General features: G+C 56.2%; 7 protein-coding genes across 7 annotated transcripts; 4 read left to right on the top strand and 3 right to left on the bottom strand.

The window, feature by feature from the left end:
• Positions 1-576: 576 nt before the first annotated feature.
• Positions 577-2,301, top strand: C8A04DRAFT_28088 (uncharacterized protein; the record flags this gene model as incomplete). The annotated part of the gene is made up of 1 exon (XM_062780515.1): positions 577-2,301. One exon carries the CDS (start codon positions 577-579, stop codon positions 2,299-2,301), a length of 1,725 nt encoding a protein of 574 aa, XP_062637557.1.
• A 1,676-nt stretch (positions 2,302-3,977) lies between these two features.
• C8A04DRAFT_11711 (uncharacterized protein) lies at positions 3,978-6,044 on the bottom strand (the record flags this gene model as incomplete). Its single annotated transcript, XM_062777071.1, has 1 exon — positions 3,978-6,044. A coding segment is annotated over one exon (2,067 nt), but the record flags the coding sequence as incomplete, so codon positions are not given.
• An 806-nt stretch (positions 6,045-6,850) lies between these two features.
• On the top strand, positions 6,851-7,654 carry C8A04DRAFT_28086 (cwf18 pre-mRNA splicing factor-domain-containing protein; the record flags this gene model as incomplete). The annotated part of the gene is made up of 1 exon (XM_062780514.1): positions 6,851-7,654. One exon carries the CDS (start codon positions 6,851-6,853, stop codon positions 7,652-7,654), a length of 804 nt encoding a protein of 267 aa, XP_062637555.1.
• Positions 7,655-7,857: 203 nt separating this feature from the next.
• C8A04DRAFT_28085 (uncharacterized protein) lies at positions 7,858-8,806 on the bottom strand (the record flags this gene model as incomplete). Its single annotated transcript, XM_062780513.1, has 2 exons — positions 7,858-8,539; positions 8,598-8,806. 2 exons carry the CDS (start codon positions 8,804-8,806, stop codon positions 7,858-7,860), a joined length of 891 nt encoding a protein of 296 aa, XP_062637554.1.
• A 1,978-nt stretch (positions 8,807-10,784) lies between these two features.
• Positions 10,785-13,565, top strand: C8A04DRAFT_36834 (uncharacterized protein; the record flags this gene model as incomplete). Its single annotated transcript, XM_062783670.1, has 6 exons — positions 10,785-10,838; positions 10,942-11,813; positions 11,895-12,224; positions 12,292-12,380; positions 12,439-12,764; positions 12,825-13,565. 6 exons carry the CDS (start codon positions 10,785-10,787, stop codon positions 13,563-13,565), a joined length of 2,412 nt encoding a protein of 803 aa, XP_062637553.1.
• Positions 13,566-15,575: 2,010 nt separating this feature from the next.
• On the bottom strand, positions 15,576-16,882 carry C8A04DRAFT_11744 (uncharacterized protein; the record flags this gene model as incomplete). Its single annotated transcript, XM_062777080.1, has 2 exons — positions 15,576-16,592; positions 16,778-16,882. The coding sequence occupies 2 exons, from the start codon at positions 16,880-16,882 to the stop codon at positions 15,576-15,578; spliced, it is 1,122 nt and encodes a 373-aa protein (XP_062637552.1).
• Positions 16,883-17,814: 932 nt separating this feature from the next.
• On the top strand, positions 17,815-20,183 carry C8A04DRAFT_36832 (uncharacterized protein; the record flags this gene model as incomplete). Its single annotated transcript, XM_062783669.1, has 3 exons — positions 17,815-17,987; positions 18,052-18,777; positions 18,890-20,183. 3 exons carry the CDS (start codon positions 17,815-17,817, stop codon positions 20,181-20,183), a joined length of 2,193 nt encoding a protein of 730 aa, XP_062637551.1.
• Between the last annotated feature and the right edge of the window lie 279 nt (positions 20,184-20,462).

The raw sequence follows: 20,462 nt of genomic DNA, 5'->3' as shown, positions 1-20,462 counted from the left end.
TTGATTGCAGTTTCTGCAGCTCTTAGTTAGAGCACGAATTAAGACTAAGTCAATTTCTAGAAAAGCTTTGTAAACTTCAACGGCGGCATGGTTTCGCGTAGGACTTCTCTCGGCGTGGTGGGAAGTAATTTTGGAGCCATAGGAGGCAAGTTCCCGCCGCGACCGTTGAGGCTATGAACGTAAGACATAACAAACTTCAAAGCGACTGGTGTTTGTTATTTATTGGTTCTTTTGTTTATGGGGTAAGTGTGAGAGCAGCTGCAGGACATGCCTTTTGGACTAGGAGTGTGGTTGGAGGATGGTGGGAGGTAGTCAAAGAGCAAAAGATTGAGTGAATTGGGATTTTGAACAGCGCTGGCAATTTCCAATTTGTTATTTTGTGTTAGGCTTCGGACTAAGTCGTGCCTTCCTGTTGAGATCGTGGTGGTAAACTCGATCAGAAACTTTGCGGAAGGCGCGCATTCTCTTTCCACACCATCACCTTCTGCCTAGCACCTTCCGGAAACCTTCAGACTCGCAACTTCGGGCCACTTCGGCCCGGCCATTCACATCTGATATCTTAGATGTAGGTCCGCTATGGCCGATAACACGCCGGATTCAGACAGAACCGGGGAGAAGGGACCCACGACAGGTTCCAGCGGCATCCTCGACAGAAAAATCGAAAGGCGCGCACTCCCCGCAAGTTTCTCATCAAATCTCGCCAGAAGAGGGATGGGGTCAGGAAGGAACACAGCCGATCGCTCGGTGCGATCCATAGTTACTCTGTTCGAGAACTCGGCAGCCACCTCACAGAGCCCAGCATCGAGTGGACCAGTGGCAACCACAAGAAAAGCAGGTGGTCGTGGGAAAGACGACCAGGAAACCGACCACAAAGCCGTCAAGTCAGTACCAAGCCCGACACACCAAGCTTCGGAGAAGGAACAAAAGCCGCCTTCTCGCAAGATAACACCAATTTCAACTTCGCAACAGACCGAATACCAAGTTGAGGATTACTCGTTGACGCTGTTGGGGCACAAATCCTACTTCAACAACAGACCACTGGGACGATGCTTGGACGAGAAGCTCGAGAACAACACCGAAACTAAGGTTCGCCGAATTGAGGCGAAGGAAGAGGTCGGGGAGGTGACAAAAGATGATAGGGGATCAGAGAAACATGATGGTGGGCATGAACAGGAGGTAAACAAAGGGCCCTTGTCACAGAAGCAGGTTGCGTCGGCGCCAGTACAGCATCTGGAAAGCACGACAAGCGGCCTTACTTTACAAGGAACATCAGAATCGATAACAACGCCAGAGTCGGAGATACGGGACCCGAAAGAGGTGGCCGAGTTGTGGAACTATGTGCGGAAACAGCTGTGGATTGACGATGAGGAGATATACGGCGAAGGGCTCGGGAAGATTGAGGCCGTCGAGGACGCTGTTGTAACGAAGGGAGAGGATAGCGAGGGATTCATCTTGGATCCACTGACTCCTATATGTGGCACATTAGGTTCCTACAGCCTCAGTTCGGGACCGGAACAGCTTCTGCCATTTCCCGAGCGACCTCCGCCTCCGTCACTGGACCTAAGCACCTCCACGCCGAAATGCTTAGACCCCGACTATTTTCTCTATCATGAGCCCGACCTCTCTGGTCTACCACCCATCCGGCGCCCACTACCCACGCCGCCCATCGCACCCAGCCATTCGCGAAACCCCAGCAGCGGCGGCAGCGGCAATGGACGCTGGGTTCGACCACCAACGTGGCGCACCCCGTCATCCACCAACCCCTCGCCTTCTCTCCGGGCACCATCCGCTCTCCCCAGCCCAGTCCCGACGCCCATGGGAGGATCATTCACAGATTACCCCCCCTCATCCGCTCGCATCAACCACCGCAGAAACAGGCACCAACCGCACATTTCCCGGTCTAACACGTCCGAGGCTTCGTTCTCGGCCTCCATCTGCAGCACGGCTGGCACGCAGGGTAGCGAACGCAGCATCGGCCACAGCGAAGGACACAGCGAAGGACACAGTAGGGGGCCGAGCGCCCACCAGTACCTCCAACAAACTCCCCAATACGGACATGACCACCACGGTAGCCAAACCAGCTCGGCAGCGACACGCTCCACCCGTGCGGACTCGGCTATGGGTATGTCGACGGCATCGACGGGATTGGTGGCGGAGATGGAAGTCGAGTCGACATCGGTGGGTTACCAACCGAATACTCCCCAGCGACGGATGACGGCGGAGGAGAAGCTGTCGGAGATTGATGAGTTTTTGTCGCCTAGCCCGGAGGAGACGGAGAGGCAGATGGGGGGTTGGATATGAGAGTAAGGGCGTACGGGTGGATGTGATGTGGTTTGGAGGATGACTGACTTGGCCATAATTGATAATGAAGTGGAATTAATATGCAGAAATGAGAAGGGTTGGAAGGTTGGGTTTTGTAGTAGTTATTTGGGTGGCTTTTTTCGGAGAGGTGTTGGGTTGAGAGCTACCGAATAAGTTGGGGGTTGTTTGTTTGGTAGATATGAACCGTGGGTAATACGAGAGATTCAACGGCATCGAGGACTTGCGGGGTGTCCTATAGGAGGGAGAGTGTAAAATGTATTGTGCTTGAAAACAATGAATGGACGAACAATAGGAGAAACTTTGCCGTCGATTGGGTGTGGTATTATCCAGAATGATGATGTATGGTACAGTGTATATAGTAGAGGTAGGTAGTGTAATAGTACAATAATGTGAAATAATACATGTCTGGATGTCCCGTCTAGATTTCGATGCCGGGGTATTGCGATTGCGATGTGTTTATGTACCGAGTGTTTTGACCTTCCCCTCCCTTTCTTTCCCTTTTCCCTTTCCGCCCTTGCCATTTGACCCTGTTCTATCGTTCGTTTTATGTCGTTCCGTTGCCCGTTCGTGGTGTTGTTATTCAGTTGATACGTCATTTCGTACCGCCCCCTCTCTGCTGTTGGCTTTCCCATCTCTCTTTCTCTTTCCCGCTCGCTCTCGTTCTATTATCTTGTTGTCGTGTCATTGTATGTTATAATTCACCCCCGCCGCCCTCCGCGGGTCTTTTCTCCCCCCTGTCCACCTCTCCCACTCCTTCCAGCCTGATGGTTTACTTCCTCATCCCTACTATCATCCCTCCCACGTCGCTCCCCATTACCCGTCGTTGTCTTCCTCGGTTCCAGATTCTTGTTTGGCCTGTGATACGCCGTCAGATAATCCAGGATATCCTCATCTGTGTCTGCCCTGCCACCTCGTTCGAGTTCTTTCCGTTCTTTCTTTGTTATCTTTTTTCTTCGAGGGGCTGCTGCTGTTGTTGTTGTTGGTGTGGCTGCTGGGGCTGCTGGGGCTGTTGGAGCTGCTGGGGCTGTTGGAGCTGCTGGGGCTGCTGGGGCTATTGGGGCTGCTGGGGGTTCTGGCGTCCGGGTTGGCTTTGGTTTGGTCTCGATGTCAAGCACGGGCGGTAGTCCTGGTGGCTCGGGCTTGGCTTGGGCTGAGGGGTTTAAGGAGGCGGTGTATGCTTCCCAGTCTTCGCTGATTTGGCTGTATTCTTCGTATAGGTCCTCGTAGAAACTCTTGCGGTCTTTGGGAAAGGGGTTGTCGGTGTTTAGGTTGGAGGTTGGTCGGGGGGTGGGGGTTGTAGTAGTAATAGTAGTAGGAGTGGTGGTGGTGGTGGGTGCTGGGGACGTGGTTTTGGTGGTGGTTGGGGAGGTGAATGAAGCGTCGTCAATGGTGTGGTCGGAGTTGGAAATCTCCTGTATTGGGGGAGTCTGCAGGGGCTGGTCGATGCTTTCGAGCCTGGGTTCGTCCTGGGTCTGGCCCTCGACGTCGAAATTGGTCTTAGGGATTGGCTCAGTCTGCGAGGTAGAAGGGATGTCTGGTTCCTCAACCGACGACGTCAACGGCGTCGACGAAGCCGCCAACAACTGGGCACTAGTGACCTTTTCCTCCTTAGACACCCTTTCCACCCTCGGAGGAACAGCAAGCTCATCCAGAATCTCATGAATCTCGCGCCACCGCTCATCCTCACGCATAGCGCTGCGCTCCTCAAGACGTTCCAAAACAGGCTGCGGGTTCTGCAGCCGCGAGACAGCACGCACGAGGTAGGCGCCAGGGGCCCAGCCGGCCTTGTCGAACTCGTTGAGAACGGCCATGACCTCGGACGTGCGCTGGGAGCGGGCGTAGCCGAGAAGTAGGGTCGTCCAGGTGATGTCGTTGGGCTCGACGCCGTGTTGGCGCATGGCGGAGATGACGCGGGCTGCTTCGGATGGGCCGCGGTAGCGGGCGAAGGCGCGGAGGAGGGTTGTCCAGGTTTTGACACTGGGCGGAGGGTGGAAGGTGGGTGTTGGTGCGACCGTGGCTGCCGAGCTGACGTCGGCTTCGTGGGGGGTGTTGTTCGTCTCACTGTCGTTGGGGAGGTCCTGTTCATAGGGGACGGCCTGCTCGTTGGAGACGTCCTCCTGGGCGTCGGCTGAAGAGCCACCGACCTCCTCGGTCATAACGTCAGCCGAGCCAACGTCGTCCTCGACTAAGGTCTCGACAGAGCCTGCGGCTTCCTCGATCATGGTATTTATAATGTCCACCACTGTAGGCAGCATGTCGGGGTGCAGGGCTAGAACAGTGAGAACAGCGTCGTAAAGAAGCGACCCCGAACTCAAGACTTCAATGGCAACGGGGTCTCGGTTCTTGACCAGGGTTCGAAAGTGGGTAAAGAGCGCCATGACAGGGCCCGAAGCAGTGACGGTCTTGAGATAGCCCGATACCATCAAGCCCAACGTCGCGTTGCTTGGTTCTATTAGATGCTTGGGGGACGTGGGGGGCAATGCGTCGAGCAGATTCGGGAGTTTTCGTTGCCAGGCCCAGCCTTGTTCTCCCTCTTCCTCAGATACGGGCGCGGGCGGAGGTATTGTTGGCTCCGTTCCGTCGAGCACTCTTTGCAGATCGATAGGGATAAGCGTCTGCAGGGGCGCCAGGTCGAATAGTCTGGCATAGACCTGCAGCGTCGGGTAGAAGGCCGGGAGCTGAACGACCTTTGTCCCGGCGGGCTTGGCATACACTGCCTCGTTCGTGACGGCGAGCAAGACGGCATACACCACGCCTTTCCCAATGGATGGCTGCCGCAGAACCTTTAGCTCGGTCTCGCGCACCAGCCGGGTGACCGATTCCAGGCTGGCCATGGACGTCGATCCGTTGAGCAGAGTCGAGATAAGCACGGCATCAGGCTGGATTCCCTGATCGCGCAAGACATCGTACACCCGCCACGCGACCTCGAGCCGGTTGGCCTCGCACAGGGCCTTGATCATGGCCGTGTAGGTCACCAGGTTCTGGCGGAAGTCGAGGCGCACGATGCGGTCGAAGGCCTCGGTGACGACGTTGACGTCGGTCGGCGACCCGCGCCTTTCCTTCCACTCAGCGGGTAGCGTGAGGAGCGCGGTGGACAGGGCGGCCGCGCGGCGGTCGCCCATCTCGATGCCTGGGTCGTTCGCGACCACGTCCTCAAGAATCCGGAGCACGGGCAGCTTGTACTTGGTAACGCCTGCCAGGCGGCCGGCGATCTTGAGCTTCGTGTTGAGGTGCAGAGGATGGCCGTACTTAAGGAGGGCCGCGTAGATCCTGGCCGCGGCGTCGGACTCGCATAGCGACACGGTCGTGCCGATCGTCCACTGTGGGAACTGGTAGCGCTTCCTCGCGGAGTTTTGTAGTAGGAAGAGCAGCAGCCGTGGAAGCTGGCTCTCTTGCTGTTGCTGATCGGTTGACCAGCGAACGAGGAAGGTAAAAACATCGGCAACCCCCCAGACTGGCGGGCCGATAGGCTCGTGTAGTCCTTCGAGCATGAGCCCGGTCTTCTCGGGGTATTTGTTCATGACTAGCAGCATTATCTCCATCCAACCTCTCCACCGGTTTGTCCTCTGTTTAAGTTGTTTCCAAGCCAGATACATCTCCTTAGGGTCCTCGAACAGGCGAAGAGCTTCATAATGAGCCGTAGCATGCTCCGCTGGGGGTAGAGGATCGTCATGGTGGCCGTCCAGCTTGCGAAACAGAGCCCGCACCCCTTTGTCCCACATCCAGTACCCGTCGAGAATTTGGGCGAATGGAACTTTGAGCACCCTTTCGAGGCGCGCCAGCGCAATATAGTGCTCTTGAAAGCGTGTCCTGGGCGGCGGGAACCGCCATGCGGGCGCCTTGGCAGTTGCGTCAGGGTCGGGAAGACGATGGGCACGGTAACGAGACCCCGACCAGTCCCTGTTCCCTGGCGGTATGGGCCGAATGACGGGTACGCGTTTGGAGTTCCGTAGCCATTGTGCCCTTCTTAGCTGGCGGGGAGTGAGCTTGGACGACCGGTGTGGCGGACTGGGTGGTGGCAGACTGGCCGGTGCCGGAAGACTTGCTACATGTTCCGCCCATCGTGCTGGCGCAGACCCCGCCGACAGCACTTTGAGACGGCGTACTAGCATTACGGCTTCATGCCGCTCGCCGCGGAGCGGCTGGTCGACTGCGTTGTGCAAGCCAGCTTGCGCGGTATATCGGGGGCGAGCCAAAGGCGGGCTGGGGTCCGGGGTTGTAGTTGTGGTATCGTCGTGTTCGTCGTCGTTCAGGCGAAAATTCGTCGCGGAAAGGGTCTCGAATTTATTTCTCGGGAGGTAATATCGTGTATTTGAATTCTACCCGGGAGGCGACTGAGAGGGAATAGTGGGGTATGCAAGGGTCCACGACCAAGAAGACGCTCCATAATATTTATTACCGAACAGTAATGTGTACCAATGCGTATTCCATTCCATAATTACCAGACACCATACAGCTCTCTCTTCCATTTCAACCTCCACGCGACAACCAACGACCACTCCAACAACACACCGCAACATCACCAAAAATGTCTTCCCACGCGACCCTCAGCGCCGCCTCCGACGACCGCAAAGCGCGTCTGGCCAAACTCAAATCCCTCAAGCGCAAACAACCCACCGAGCCCGAAGCCGACGACCGCGACGACACAGACCCGGCAACAGAAACAACAACAACAACAACCACAATCCAAGACACCACAAACCAACCCCTATCTCAACAAAATGCCCCCGCCCCCACCCCCCCAACCCAAGACGTAGCCCGCCTGCACCTCTCCGGCCGCAACTACGACGCCGAAACCAAAGGCCCCAAACTCGGTTTCGAAGCCCCGCCCACACTCAACCTCGCGCGTCCGACCCTCGAGCAACAAGCGCAGGAACTAGAAGAGGAATCGCGGCGGCAGCGGGCCGCCGACGAGGGTGGGGATGATACGGGGACTGGGACTGGTTCTGGGACTGCTGCCGCTGCTGCGATTGACTTGTTCAAGCTGCAGCCCAAAAAACCGAATTGGGATCTCAAGCGGGAGTTGAACGCGCGTATGGAGGTGTTGAATGTGAGGACGGAGAATGCGATTGCGGCTCTGGTGAGGGAGCGCTTGGCTGAGAAGAAGGCTGTTGCGGAGGGTGCTGGGGCTGGTGGTTCTTCTAGTGCGGCGGCGGCGGCGTCATCGTCATCGTCATCGCGGAGGTTGGATGGGCAGGATGGGGATGCCGGGGCTGATGGGATGTTGGATGGGACGGCGATTGTGGAAGGGGCGCGGTTGAGGGAGAGGGAGGAGGAGGAGGAGAATCGGAGGGAGAGAGAAGCTGAGGCGGAGGAGTTTGGGATGGCTTGATGGATGGGAGCGTAAAAATACGATGGGTGGGGTTAATTAGGATGGGGCTGCATGGATTTGGCGCTTTCAATGGGATTGTATTTCGAGAACCGGTCTCTGTTGTTTGTTCTTCTACCACAACACGTTCTGGGTGTGGTTATAAATTGGTCCTAGAAAGAGTACGGCATATATGATACCCCAATTCCTCACTCCCGTCTCCCCTCTCACCTCCCCATATTCATAGACTGCGTCAACGCCAGGCGCTTGCTAAATGGGCTCAGGCTCCTCTCCCGTGGAGGCGATGGTCGCCGGGGCGGTGCCGGGACTGGTGATGGGCTCCTCCTCCTGCCCTGATAGCCCTCGTCGTCCCTCTCCCGGTAACGACCTGCCCCGTGTCTATCCCCTTCCCTGCCCCCTCTATCATCCCGCGCCACAGGAGACCTAGATCTGGAGTAATCCCGCCTCGACCGCGTATCCCTACGACTGCGCCCGCCATAATCCCGCCGAGGAGACGGAGAGCGTCGTGGAGAAAGGGATCGTGGCGGTCGTGAATTCCGAGCTGGGTAGCCGCGCTCCGGGCTCTCTGACGGCCCGCGAGAATACCGGTCATCCGAGTCGTAGGATGGTTCGCGTCCACGCCCGCGGTGTGAGGAAAGCCGAGGTGAAGGGCTGCGCGAGTCCCGCTGCTTGCCCCTGCGGCTGGGACTGTGGCTTCGTCGCTGGGGCACGGGAGACGGTGACCGCGTAGAGATGCTGGAGACGGAGTCGTAGGATGGGGACCTGCGTCCTTGGTCCCGCCGAGCAGGCGAGGCCTCCCTCAACGCGGCATCGTCGTCCTCTTCGCGCTGTCGTTGGCGCGCCCTTTCGGCCTCTCGCTTGGCTAGCTCTTGGTCGGCTACGCCCTCCCTAATTGACGGTATCAGCATGATACAAAAGGGTGCTGGGCAGATGGCCGCTGACTTACTTCTCTTGCAAGAAATTGGGCGTATCGCTTGCCAGTTTTGGGAGCAGCTTGGGGTTAGATAGCTGCTGAGTGCGGGATGGCCGGGCGATGTATGGCCGCTCTTGGGGCGCGGATTTGCATTCGTACGAGTAGTGGCGTTCTGCGCAAGTCAGAATAGGAGCGAAACCGGGTTGGATGATGGAATGGGGTACATATCTCGTTTCAGGCATTTTTGACATTGAACATTTGCAGGCGTTGCCTTGAACGGCCCGCGGCGGTAAGGCTGCATTTCAAGTTCCGGGTGTAGAATGGATAGCAACACGTCGGCTTTGGTATCGGTCCGTAATCTCACCAATCAATGAGTGGTGAGTCGTAAAATGAGAGCTGTTGACCACTCTCGCTGCTTGATTGAAGTTGTGGTTGGCGAGTCGGGATACTTCAAAGTATTGGTAACTTTCGAATGAACCGAGATTGTGCTAAGTAATCTTTCCCACCATTCAATAATGGATTATGCTCGTGGTGATGTAAAATCCGGGGCTGACGAAGATAGATTCCGGTTGTTGAAGATGGTTGAGTCCAAGTTGGTGTAATCACGATGAGATGTCAGAATCGCGTACAATACACCGTCTTACCGATTACCCAATCTTTTCGCAGGCACGAGACTTCGGCAATTGAAAGGGCATTTGTCACCGCCTTTTTTTTCTCCGCGGCAGAATTCAGCCTGTCGCGCGAGAAGGCCCACCTTGGAAACTGGGCACGGACATCTCTTCCCCCACACCCTTGCTTTTGTCGATGGGATTCCCTAATGCGCCTTGTCTCACCAGGCGTTTCTTCACTCCTTCACCTTGAAAGGCCCTCTATCTCCCCGTTGATCTCTAATGCGGCAGGGGTACACAGTGAACTCGAACCGCTCGAGTCGCAGGCTGTGTTACCTGCTCTGCCAAGGTTGAAGCTCGAGAACTTCCAAGGTTCAAGGCAACCAGCAAGCAATAATTATGTGATTATGTTGCATCCTCTTTCTCTCTTTCCCTGGCCGCACGTGTAACAACCCCAGCGGTCCTAAAGCCTGACATCAACAAGATCGGAAAGCTGAAGAACCTGGAACTGGTTCTGGTTCCGGTAGGCTTTTGAGGCGTGTTGTCCAACTCGCATGACCATAACATTACAATGTCTATCACTAGTTACTCGTTTTCTTTGTTTGGGAAGGTCATAACAACCGGATGGCCAGCTCTGCGTTGGCCGCAGATTGGTGGACGTTGACTGGAGGGATGATGTCAATTGTCGAGCCCGGTGGGAGAAACTCCAGCCCATGGAAGCCCTCAATTTACCCTGTTGAATTCGAATCGTGTGCGTCCAAGGACGATTTTGTAAAGTAAACCACCTCATTTCGTTCAGGGCAAGTCAGCTTGGAGAGCTGCGTGATGTTCAGCAGAAGTGGGTCCCCGGCTGATTCAAGCCGGGCGGGCCGTCTTCAGGCCTCCCTCCCAGCGTGGGTTACCTGGTAAGCCAGCGGGAGGGACCACAGCAGCCTCCTCTTGGTTGCTCCTGGCTCGAAATCCCCCTTGTGCAACTCCTCCATCGTTGGACATCGCACAACCCCCCTCCTCATCTTCAACCGCCCCAATTGTGGTGGTCGGCTTCCCGGACGAAGCACAGACTGTCTGGAACCGCAAAGCCCTCGCCCGAACCTCGACGGCCGCGGCCAAGCGTGCCTTAACACTGGAGTTTGCGATCTTGTGCACTACCCGAAGTCTCAAATCCACCTGCACACCTGCATCGTCCTCCCACAGACCGGGCAAGCATCGCAACGGACGACCTACACAGCTTCGACGGCACTCGCACCACAACCTCCGCCCCTTTCGCACCGACATCCGCAAATCGTCACACTTGGGACACTGCCGAACCCGCCCAACTTTGCATCCAACTGCCCCCCGCACGATGATTGCCTGCGCTCTGCCTTCGGTCTGGACAGCCCTGCTCCGTTTCATTTCCTGATTTCTTGTCGGATCCGTTGTCCTGCGCCCCTCTCCCGGCCCGGGCCTGAAATTGACCGGCACATCTCCCACGCCCACGGTTCGCACGGCCACTTCCTTTCGAGCCGACGCCGTGTGTTTTTTGCCCTCAAGGCTCGACGTCGCTGCCCACCTTTCCGTCGTATATCAATAACCGGTCTCCCCGGTGACTTCCCCCGTCCGTCGGTCCCGAGCGATGGCGGCCGCTCCCACTATGGCGAGCGATACTGGGAAGATGTCGTTTGCAAGGGTATGTTTTGTGGTGGTGATCGGGCGTTTACACTTGTATGCTACCTTCCCGATACACGTTCGCTAACATTCTCGCTCTTCTCGTCTTTCCTCCCCTCTTCTAGATTGCTGCTACATCAACTACGAAGAGCGCCAAATCGGCTGCCCATATCGCGAGAACTACCGAAACGGCCCCGGTTAGAGACAGGAGAGACGGCCCCGCCTCTGCGACCGCGCCTGCCGTCGTCTCCTCTACTCCGCTAACAGGTGTCCCGAATGCCACAATTTCTTCCTCCAATGCACAACCGATGGCCGCCAGCAACGAGCAGCCCGCCGACGCTAAACTCGTCGCGGGGTTAAAGGACCTCAAGCTAGAAGCGAAATCGCCCTCCCTCAATCTTGTCGTCAACGGATCGTTAGGCGGAATCCCCGGGGGGTCAAGCAAAGCCAGCGCCAGCCAGACGCCGTCCGACGACACATCCCAGCGAGCCGACTCAAATTCCGAGCTAGGGACTAAGCCTCCGAGCCTCGATGGCAAGAGCATCACCTCGGGCACGACGTTTGCGCTGGACGAGAAGGAATCGCTCCGCCCGGACGACAGTGCCAGCGTCAAGGCTGCTGCGGAGGACGACGACGCCTTTTCCATTCGCGGCTCGTACATGGCTAGTTCCCGCATGGGCTCTGATGTCGCCGCTCGCATCCAGCGTATTCAGATTGGGGATATGCCCCCTCGCGTCCTTCCCGCACTCCATCCCTTGGCTGGGACGAAGAACCAGGGCCCCACCACACCACAGAGCGGAAGTTCCGACAAGCAAGTGCCAGCAGACCCGAAGGTGTCGCTTGTTGGGGGTACTGCACCTCCAGATGCTCTGGCGCCCAACGCCTTCTACAGTCAAACTCCAGATGAGAAGTTGCTCGAAGCAATGCAGTCGCCCAAGGATCGTATCTTTCTGCTGAGACTGGAGCAGCAAGTCATTGAATTTGTACAGGACTCGAAGTGCGTTCCCTTCTTTCCCCTTCACGCTCTGTAGCATACTTTTCTTCTCATTTGCAATATGAGTCGCTAATGCTTTTGTAGGGAGCCGTACATGGACTTGCCCCCCAGCAACTCCTTTTGTAGAATGCTGACGCACAGACTGGCCGACTATTACCACATGACGCACTCCTATGAGGCAGCTGCGGGAGCTGTTCGTATTTTCCGGACCCCTTTTTGCCGGATACCCCCGTCGCTGTCGAGCATTGCGACTAGCACCCCGAGCAGCAGCTCGCCTGCCCCTGTCGTTCTACCGAGAAAGATCATGCGCCGAGGCGAGGATGGTGAATTAGGTCCTGCCAGTGCTAGCCCGTCAAAACCCACATCTGAAGCGGGCAGTGATTCCAAAGACAAGACCGCCCCAACCAAGGAAAAGTGAGAATTTGAACATGCACAGCATGTGCTCCTTGTTTAATTCCTCCCATGCTAACGTCTAACCTAGGATGACCCGAGAAGAGCGTGAGGAAGCATACAACAAAGCCCGACTTCGTATCTTTGGAAGTGTGGAGAAAGCAGAGAGTGCCGCCCAGGGTAAGAGTTTACCATTTCGTGCTTCCCATTCTTAACCGGTTCTAACGATCTTGGACAGATGGTGAAGAGAGCAACGGTGTCTCACGTGCTAGTTCGGTTTCTGGAAAAGACAGGCCGAACAGCGGTAAGAAGAAACCGAAGCGCCGGGACGACGAGAGCTTCGAGTCTCGGTCTCAGTATGTCGCTTGGTGCGGTCCGCAGCACCCGAACTGGGGCGCCTCTGCGCCTCAATACTATCCGGTTACCGCCGCCCCATTCACCGGTCAATACCAGCAGCAACCATACCCAAGTACTACCCAGCCGATGTACGCCCCTACTCAGCCGTATGCACCGCAGATGGTGCCCAGTAACAGCTTCAACGGGCAATACACTACTGTGCCAAGTGTAAGCATGCCTCTTTTGTCTCGCTGATTGTACCTTTTTGTTAACTTGTCTTGACTACAGTACGGGACACCACCCATGCCCTCAGCTGTGCCACAGCCCGTCCCGCCCCCGCAGCAGGGATACCGGCCGCCGCCGCCGCCAAACCCGAACCCGCCCATCGCGGCTGGGCCGTACGGGAGCCCAGCGCCAAGCATCGCTCAGCCCTCATGGCCGGCGCAGGGCTACACCCAGAACGCTTACCCGCCTCGATCCAGTCCAGTGCCGCCTTCGGGCATCCCGTATGCTTATGGGCAGCTTCCCGCAAACGTCAACCCTAGCGATCCGAAGAGCCAGCACCCTATCCCGGGCAGCTACAACCGGCAGGCGTTCAACCCAAAAACACAGTCTTTTGTCCCAGGGGGCAATGGGCTTCCTTTGCAACCACCACCGCCACCGCACGTGCCCGGCTCTTATGGAGGGTCTGGTTCTCAGCACGGCAGCCCCCGATTCCATTCACCGCATATGAGTTACAGCGGGTTCCAGCAGCCACTGCCTCAGCCGGGATATGGTGTGCCACCGCCCGGGCCCTACATGATGTCGAGACAAAGCTCAAACAACTCCATGCCGCCATACCACCCGGTGCAACAGCAGGCACCCCCTCCGCCTCACGCTCCCCAGCATATCCCACCTCCCAGCGGTCCTGCCATGCACATCCCCAACCACAAGGCCGCTGGCCCTCCTCCACCCGGGCCTGGCCAAACCTTCACCCACCTTCCGAACTACGGCAACCCCGCCACATTGCCGCAGAAGCCTTCCACATAACACACACTACGCATGCGGCATAAAGAAAAGGGGGGAGCGAACATTTACAGAGAGCATCAAAACGGGAGTCAAAACGGATACATTCGAGTTCAAAGAGGCGTCAAAACATGGGGCGGGCTGGTTGGTTGGTGACTTGGTCGATTTGTTGTTGTCTGGGTGAATTGAAGACGGGCGCGCGCGCGCACAATGCATACATCAAGCATATCATCATCATCATCATCGTGATTATCATCCACAGAGGCGTTCTGGGAGTCAGTCGGCCGGTCAGGCATGGCGAGGCGAGGCATGGCGGGTGGAGCGAGTTTAGGTGGGTTGTGCTTGGTGACTTGGTGACTTGGGGGTTGTTGGTACGACTTGGAGACGTCAACGTGTCTTTTTTTTTTCACTTCTTTTTCCACTTTTTCTTGCTTCCTTTTTTTTTTGCGGTGCTTTGTTTTGTCTTGTTCTGGGGTCTAAACAAACGGTTGAGTGAGGCGGGGGGGGTGCATACACATCACTGCTCTGCTCAAAATTTGGGAGAGTGGTGGTGTTGACGGCGGTGATGATAAAAACAGAGAGGGCAGGCCAGGCTGGGGCGGTTTCCTGTGTGTGTGTATGTTGTTGCCGGTGCATATCATGTGTGAGTTGAGAGTTGGGTTCTCAGGACATAGGGGAACCAGCTTCATGAGACATGACACACACAGTATCACGCAACAAAGCACAGCATGTCACACACACATGAAGCGCTGTTCAATGGAGAGGGGAGGATTAATGTCGAAGTAAATGGCGGAGATGAAGCCCGCGGGCGGAATGGTTGGTTGGTCTGATTGGGTTGGGTTCTTGATCAATTTGACTTGACGCGACAACCTTCCGTGGCCGTTGGTCATCTGCTTCCAGCCTGGATGTCTGGGAGCCCAGAGGTGGGTGCTGTTATAGATGTGCAGAATAGAATCACACACAGAGAGACAGACACACAATGGATGGGTTTGATTGATTGATTTGGTGTGTTGGGGTGATTAGGGATGTGATTCGTGATGTTTGTGTTGTGAAGTATACGGGTTGGTTGGTGTGGGATCTCGTAAATGTTGTGTAGTAGGCCTTTTTACAGGTCACACAGTACAGGCGTGTGGTTAACATCAACGGTTCTGTGAGGATTGTTGGCTAACTTATGTTTTCCTGTTATTTTCTGCCCTTCTTTTTTTGCCGGGGAGTCTGCTACCTCGTATTCATTACCTCACGGGTTAATCATTGTCTACTATTTCTTCATCCCATTGCTTGTCTAAGTCAGCCTCATTTTCCATGTCCTTTCCTTACAATGTGGTAATGTAGGAGTCATGGAATGAGACACCGAGTCTAGCTTGCCAGAGAAGGGAGTCTTGGATAGATCATGGTTAATTTCCTTTTAAGACTTGATATTGTCCGGCTATACATCTTTCTGTCTCTTGGATCTCGTTACTATCGTTTTTTCGGATTTAACCTTCTTTACAACAAAATATTTTCCCTTCTAGAGTTACGGGTCACTGCTTCTTGTTTAATGAACGCCGGGGTTGTTTATGTTTAGATGTCAAATATTCTTCATTTCCATTGCTGGATACCGTTTTAGCGTGGCCGCTACCTGCTTATTGGAGTGATTGACACGGACAGAAATAAGATGGGCAGAGCGTGGACGGAGAATGTGGAATACCAACGAATACATCTGCTGACAGGCGACACAGATCAGAAACAAACAGAGAACCTCTCTTTTTTCCTTGCCGACCCGCTAAAGAGACAGAGTGACAAATAGAAGGGTGAAAGTGGTTGGGAAAACCCCTCCCGTCCTATTCTACTTTTGGTTACTTTGAACCTGAACCCGCTCTCCCTCTCCAGACAGCGTAGCCAGTCTCCAGACAACACCTTCTTCTCCTGGTTCTGTCCCGGCCGGAGTGGACTACCTTCTTTCGATCAAACTCACTCTAACCCTGCCTATCCTCCGTAACCGGTTCTTCCCTTGAGTTAATCACAGCTTCTATCTCCCTACCGCAGCAACCCCATTCACTCAGTCTCCCTCGGCTCCCGCGGTTCCCTCGGCTCCCTAGGCTCCCCCCTTTGTCCACCACCACGGCCACCACCCCGACCGCCACGCTTCCCACCCCTCCCACCACCACCCCGGCGATCACCGCCCTCCGTCTTCCCACCATCCTCACCATCCTTACCCTTCCCATCACCACCTTCTTTACCATCCCCCCCAACAAGCGGAGCGGTAGCCAGGCGCTGGGCCAGATCGATCTGCGTGCGGATGGTATTGGCCAGGTAGCTGACCATGAGCACGTCCTGGACGTGGTTATTGAAGTCGGATTCGATTTGGGTGGGGTCGACTTTGGGGGCTAGGGACAGAGCGTTCATCAGGTACTGGCCCAGCGCGTGGTTGCCGTCGCGTTCTTCGTCGAGAACCTCGCCGACGTAGGAGGAGACGCGCTCGAGGAGGTCGGAGACGGACTCGAGCGACTGCGCGAGGGTTTCGATGTCGGAGATGACGGGGGCGGCGCGGGTTTCCGTGCTGGCGGCTGCGGTGGCGGTGCCCAGGGCGGCGCGCTCGGCGTCGGTGAAGAGGAGTTTGTGGGGGACCTCGATGAAGAGACAGGATTCGGAGGCGCGGTCGGGGGAGACGGCGACGGGGGCGGAGATGTAGGTTTTGGTCTCGATGGAGGCGCCCGGTTCCGTGGAGATGGTCAGGTGCACGGCCGGGTGCGGGGCGGTGCCGGTTTCCGGGGAGGCGAAGAAGTTTTGGATGAGCGCGGAGAAGCTGTTGAGCTCGTGGGAGGTGGTGTACCAGCCGAGGAGGGTCTCGCGCGGGGAGGCTTTGAGGGTTAGGGCCAGCATGTTCTTTTGGTACTCGACGTCGACTTCGACTTGGTCTTCGTTCTCGGTGTGCGGGATGGCGAAGGTGCTGCGCACTTCGACTTCGCTGCCATCTTCGCTGCGGGTGCCGACGAGGGCTCCGATCACTCGTGTCGATTGGGTGTCGCGGGTGTCGCGGCGGACGGCATGGTCGATGACGGAGAAGACTGCCTAGAGAAGGGAAGCGGCATGTGTTAATGTATCATGACCAGATGTGTTCATACGTATCCTTCCATATATGGGTAAATCGGGACGCCATATTGGTGGATATGTCAACAAACAAGGGAGAGGTGGAGGGGTAATTGTTGATCTTCGGAGCGACAAACAACATAGCGGTTTAGGAGTGGCAGACATACTTGGGGCTGGATGTTGACGGTAAGCGGGGCACTGCTAGAGAAACCCAGGTTGGTTGGCGCCAGCGGCCTCGCGAGGTGGACGAAGTTCTCTTGCTCGACAGCCATATTGACGACTGTTATCCGACGGACCTCTTGGTGAGATGTTGAGGTTGGATTTTCTCTGTCGTCGACTCCCCGGGGCGCAGAAAATTAGTGGCGACCGATGGGGGTGGGAACAGGGGGAGGGGGGGGTCTCGTCTTGGGTCGGTAAGGTCCCTCGCGGAGTCTCGGGGAAAATAGTCGCAACGCAAACCAAAACCGGAGCCGCTTCTTTTCGTTCACACACCCAAAGGGTCGGACCTCGAATTTTGGTTTTGCTGTGGGTGCGGGACCTGGTTGTGCGCGCTAAGATAAGCCCCGATAAGAAGTGGCGGGCGAGGCTGCCGAGTGAGGTGGGGGTTTTTGGTGTGGTCGTGGTGGGGTGGTCGGTGATTGGTTGTTGGCCATTGCAGGCGAGGCTGAAGTTGACGTCGCAATAGGACATATCACGGTTGAGTGTTTGTTTTTACGGGGAGATTTGCCCTAATGCCTGGGTTTTGAACCTTCGAGCACCTCTTACTAGTTGGACTAGTAAATGAATTTCGATTCCATGTTCCGCAGCAACCGCGTCGTTGCTGGTGTTACATCATTCGCTTGACGTAATTACACCATGAATGCTGTCGCTTCCTTCGAAGTACGACAAGTTCAACAGTGGATGGCAGGTTATTAGGCCTTAGAATTATGGTATTTCGTTTTTTGAATAGCAGATTGGGTTAGTTGAGAGTTGTTTGCTGTAGCCCTTCCTCCACAAGTCGTCCGGGAGTCCAGGTGTGCCATGTCATCCCTGCAGAAGACAGGGTTAGGGTTGCATAGACTGCAAATTTCAACGTCTTCCCTGCACCCTAACCCCGAACAACGAATTTCTTACAACTTTTTTCATGTGAGCTCTCGGACCCTGTCGAGAGCCATCAACCAACCCAACACCAGATATTCACCTCCAAACACCTTTTCAGAATACAATGGCCCCCGGGGGCCGTGGAGGGTTCCGTGGAGGATCAGGAAGGGGCGGGCCAAGTCGTGGAGGATCAAGAGGACGGGGGTCGTTTCGAGGAAGAGGTCGCGGTCGAGCAAGGAGTGTTGCCCAGCCGCCGCGGAGTGCTCGATTTGATGACAAACGGCTGGCTTCGAAGGAGTGAGTTATCTTGGAGGGACTTTGTCTCGGAAGGTTATTGATTGGATGAAACTAACCCGGATAGTGAATCCGACTCTGAGAGTGATGGCCAGAGTCCGTTTGAGGACGAATTGGAGGGTATGGATGTGGATTCCGATGAGAGTGAAGATGAGGAGGATGCCAAGGCTGGCCAGCCGTACGCCAGTTTGATGCGCAGTTTGGTGGAGAGCGCGCCGAAAGCAAAACGGCGGAAGCTCGATCACGCGGACAACGAATCTGCAAAACCTGAAGCTGTGTCACAAGCAGGCGATGATGGAGATGAGAACGATGATGCTGATGTGGAGCGGGATGTTGACCGGGTAGAAGACTTGGAGGAAGAAGCGGACGATGCGGCACCGGAAGACTTGTTCGACGTGGACGATGACTTGGACAGCTCTGACCCGTTCGAGATGCACTTTTCTGATCCAAAGGCCGAAGAGCTGCAACCGCGGGTGACGGCGATCCAGCAGAGCAAGTGGCGCACGGAGCGGATAGCAACGGACTCGACAAGGGTATTCCTGAGCACACCGGATACCGGTGATACCACGGGGAAGTCACTGCCAGCGCCGGTGACGGGGATCGCGGACCTCAAGCTCAAGAAGAGGTTGCAGGAGGCAATGGAGCCTAAACATGCCAAGTTTGACCAGGTCGAGCAGACGATAGCGCCGCTGCTGTTCAACTACCAGGATTTGCTATACTGCAACCGGACAGTCGCGGGGGCGCAGAGTATTCGGCGGATGGCCTCATTGCATGCTCTCAACCATATTTTTAAGTAAGCTAGCCACATACCTTATCTTGGCTCGATCAGCTACCAGCTAACACATACGCAGAACCCGCGACAGAGTCGTCAAGAACAACGCCCGGCTGGCGCGCTACGAGGGCAGCGAGGATCTGGAGCTGCGCGACCAAGGGTTCACCCGTCCCAAGGTGCTGATGCTGCTGCCCACGCGCAACTCGTGCGTCAAAATGGTCGACATGATGGTATCAATCTGCGAGCCAGACCAGCAAGAGAACCGCAAGCGGTTCGAGGACGGGTACGTCGACAAGCAGACCAAGTTCGCCGAGGACAAACCCGAAGACTTCCGGGATCTCTTCGCCGGCAGCGACGACGACATGTTCCGGCTGGGCATGAAGTTCACGCGCAAGACAATCAAGTACTTCTCCCAGTTCTACAACTCCGACATCATCCTCGCCAGCCCGCTGGGTCTACGCATGGCGATGGGATCGGAAGAGGAAAAAGAAAAAGGCAAACAACTCGACTTCGACTTCCTCAGCTCCATCGAGCTAGTAATCATCGACCAGGCCGACGCGCTCCTAATGCAAAACTGGGAACACGTCGAGTTCATCCTGGAGCATCTCAACATCCAACCGCGCGACGCCCACGGCTGCGACTTCAGCCGTGTGCGCAGCTGGTACCTCGACGACCAAGCTCCCCTCTTCCGACAAACCGCTGTCTTCAGCGCGTTCCACACCCCCGAGCTGGCCGAGCTCCTGCGCACACACTGCCGCAACTGGGCGGGCAAAGCCCGGCTGCAACAGCCCGAGCCGCAGGGCGCCATCCAGCATCTCCCGGTGCGTGTCCGCCAGACCTTCAGCCGCTTTGACGTCCCCTCGATCGCGGCCGACCCGGACGCGCGGTTCGCCTATTTCACCCGGGCCATCGTACCGATGCTTTTGAAGAATAGCAAGTCACGGTCTACTAGCACCGGAGGTGATGCCGGCGGCGGCGGCGGCACGCTAATCTTCATCCCCTCCTACCTCGACTTCGTCCGCGTACGCAACTACTTCGCCAACAGCCCGGCCGTAGAGAGGATCTCCTTCGGGAGCATCTCCGAGTACGCCGACGTGCGCGAGGCGTCGCGGGCGCGGTCGCATTTCCTCAGTGGTCGGCACCAGGTGTTGCTGTACACGGAGCGGGCGCACCATTTCCGGCGGTATGCGATACGCGGCGTGAGAAGGGTGGTGTTTTATGGTCTGCCGGATAATCCGGTGTTTTATCGGGAGATTGCGGGGGGGTATTTGCAGGCGAGTGAGCAGGCGCTGTTGGTGCCGCATGGGGAGGGGACGGTGAGGGTGATGTTTTCGAGGTATGATGTTTTGAAGTTGGAGAGGGTGGTGGGTTCGGTGAGGGTGGGGAAGATGGTGGGTGATCAGGGGGATACGTTTGATTTTGTGTAGTAAGCATCTTTTGAGTGATTCTTGTGGGATGTCATCGAGTGATGGTGCATAATGCATAATTTGAGCGTGTTTTGTCCATTTCATTCCCAGCGCTAGACAGCCAAGATACATAGTCGCCGAGAACTGTCATCCCTTCCTCCCATATCTTACATCTGTCTTCATGATGTCGTGATGTACATGCTCAACCCTTTCCGTCTATCTTTGCCACTCACCCCCCCCCTAAGCTCTCCTAATACCCCCCTCCTTTTCCCCCCCCCCCCCCCCCCCCCCCCCCCCCCC

The sequence above is a fragment of the Dichotomopilus funicola genome (assembly GCF_033296635.1).
Source record: "Dichotomopilus funicola strain CBS 141.50 unplaced genomic scaffold C8A04scaffold_26, whole genome shotgun sequence".
NCBI lineage: Eukaryota > Fungi > Ascomycota > Sordariomycetes > Sordariales > Chaetomiaceae > Dichotomopilus > Dichotomopilus funicola.
Note: the sequence above shows the minus strand (reverse complement) of the source record. Positions and strands in the feature narration are given on the sequence as shown.